At 52.8% G+C, this 1,187-nt stretch overlaps 1 protein-coding gene across 4 annotated transcripts in view; it reads right to left on the bottom strand.

The window, feature by feature from the left end:
• KDELR1 (KDEL (Lys-Asp-Glu-Leu) endoplasmic reticulum protein retention receptor 1) overlaps positions 1 to 1,187 on the bottom strand; it is a 9,565-nt gene that overhangs the window by 7,033 nt on the left and 1,345 nt on the right. For all 4 annotated transcript variants that reach the window (XM_011946462.1, XM_011946464.1, XM_011946465.1 and 1 more), the window contains one exon: positions 736 to 894. In XM_011946462.1, the coding sequence (XP_011801852.1) occupies positions 736 to 894 (159 nt within the window). The remainder of the gene's footprint in view (positions 1 to 735; positions 895 to 1,187) is intronic.

The following is a 1,187-nucleotide window of genomic DNA, read 5'->3' as shown; positions in this document are numbered from 1 at the left end:
AAAAAGAAAAGAAAAAGAAAGAAAGAGAAGGAAGGAAGGAAAGAGAGAGAGAGAGAGACAGAGAGAGAGAAAGGAGAGAGAGAGACAGAAAGAAAAAGAAAGAAAGAAACAAACAAACAAACAAACTAGCAGATTTGGAATTCAAATTCAAGAAGGCTGGGCCAGGTGCGGTGGCTCACACCTGTAATCCCAGCACTTTGGGAGGCCAAGATGGGCAGATTATTTGAGCCCAGGAGTTCGAGACCAGCCTGGTCAACATGCGAAACCCTGTCTCAACTAAAAATACAAAAATTAGCAGAGCATGGTGATGTGTGGTGATGTGCACCTGTCTTCCCAACTACTTGGGAGGCTGAGGCAGGATAATTGCTTGAACCTGGGAGGCGGGGGTTGCAGTGAGCCAAGATCGTGCCACTGCACTTCAGCCTGGGCAACAGAGTGAGACTCTGTCTCCAAAAAAAAAAAGAATCCCTAAGCCTCAGTTTCCTCATCTGTAAAATGGGGCTGCTGAGAAAGGTAAGTAGGTGAAATGCTTAGGGTAGCAACTGACACATAGTTGAGTCTTGCTGCTGTTGTGTGAATCTCCTCTGACCCCAGAGCCCATGCACTGAACTTATGCGTCCTAAAATAAGGCAGTTTGGGCATACCCTGCAGAAGGAAGCCTGTGAGAGGGTCTCCTGTCACCGCTACTCTGCCACAACCATCCCCCCAAATAAAGAGTCACAGCAAGTCGTCTACCTCCAGAGGGGTGAAGTCATGATTGACCAGGAATGCCAGAATGGCTGTGGGAACGACCAGGAACTCCACTCTGAATGTGTCATGGTTCCCATCGTAAGTGGCTTTGAACTTGCTATAAATCAACCAGACCGTGGTGAAGGAGCAGGCTATGTAGACCACCTGAGGAGGAGGATGATGAGAAGGGGCCTCAACTCACAGGCCAGGGTCTGTGCCCCAGCAGGCTCAGACCCAGGAGTCCAGACCCCTCCCTCAGACCCAGGAGTGCAGGCCCCCAGCCCCTCCTCCCTCAGACCCAGGAGTCCAGGCCCAGTCCCTCCTCCCTCAGACCCAGGAGTCCAGGCCCAGTCCCTCCTCCCTCAGACCCAGGAGTCCAGATCCCCAACCCCTCCTCCCTCAGACCCAGGAGTCCAGACCCCCGGCCCCTCCTCCCTCAGACCCAGGAGTCCAGGCCC

The sequence above is a fragment of the Colobus angolensis genome, unplaced genomic scaffold, assembly GCF_000951035.1.
Source record: "Colobus angolensis palliatus isolate OR3802 unplaced genomic scaffold, Cang.pa_1.0 Scaffold25, whole genome shotgun sequence".
Lineage (NCBI taxonomy): Eukaryota > Metazoa > Chordata > Mammalia > Primates > Cercopithecidae > Colobus > Colobus angolensis.
Note: the sequence above shows the minus strand (reverse complement) of the source record. Positions and strands in the feature narration are given on the sequence as shown.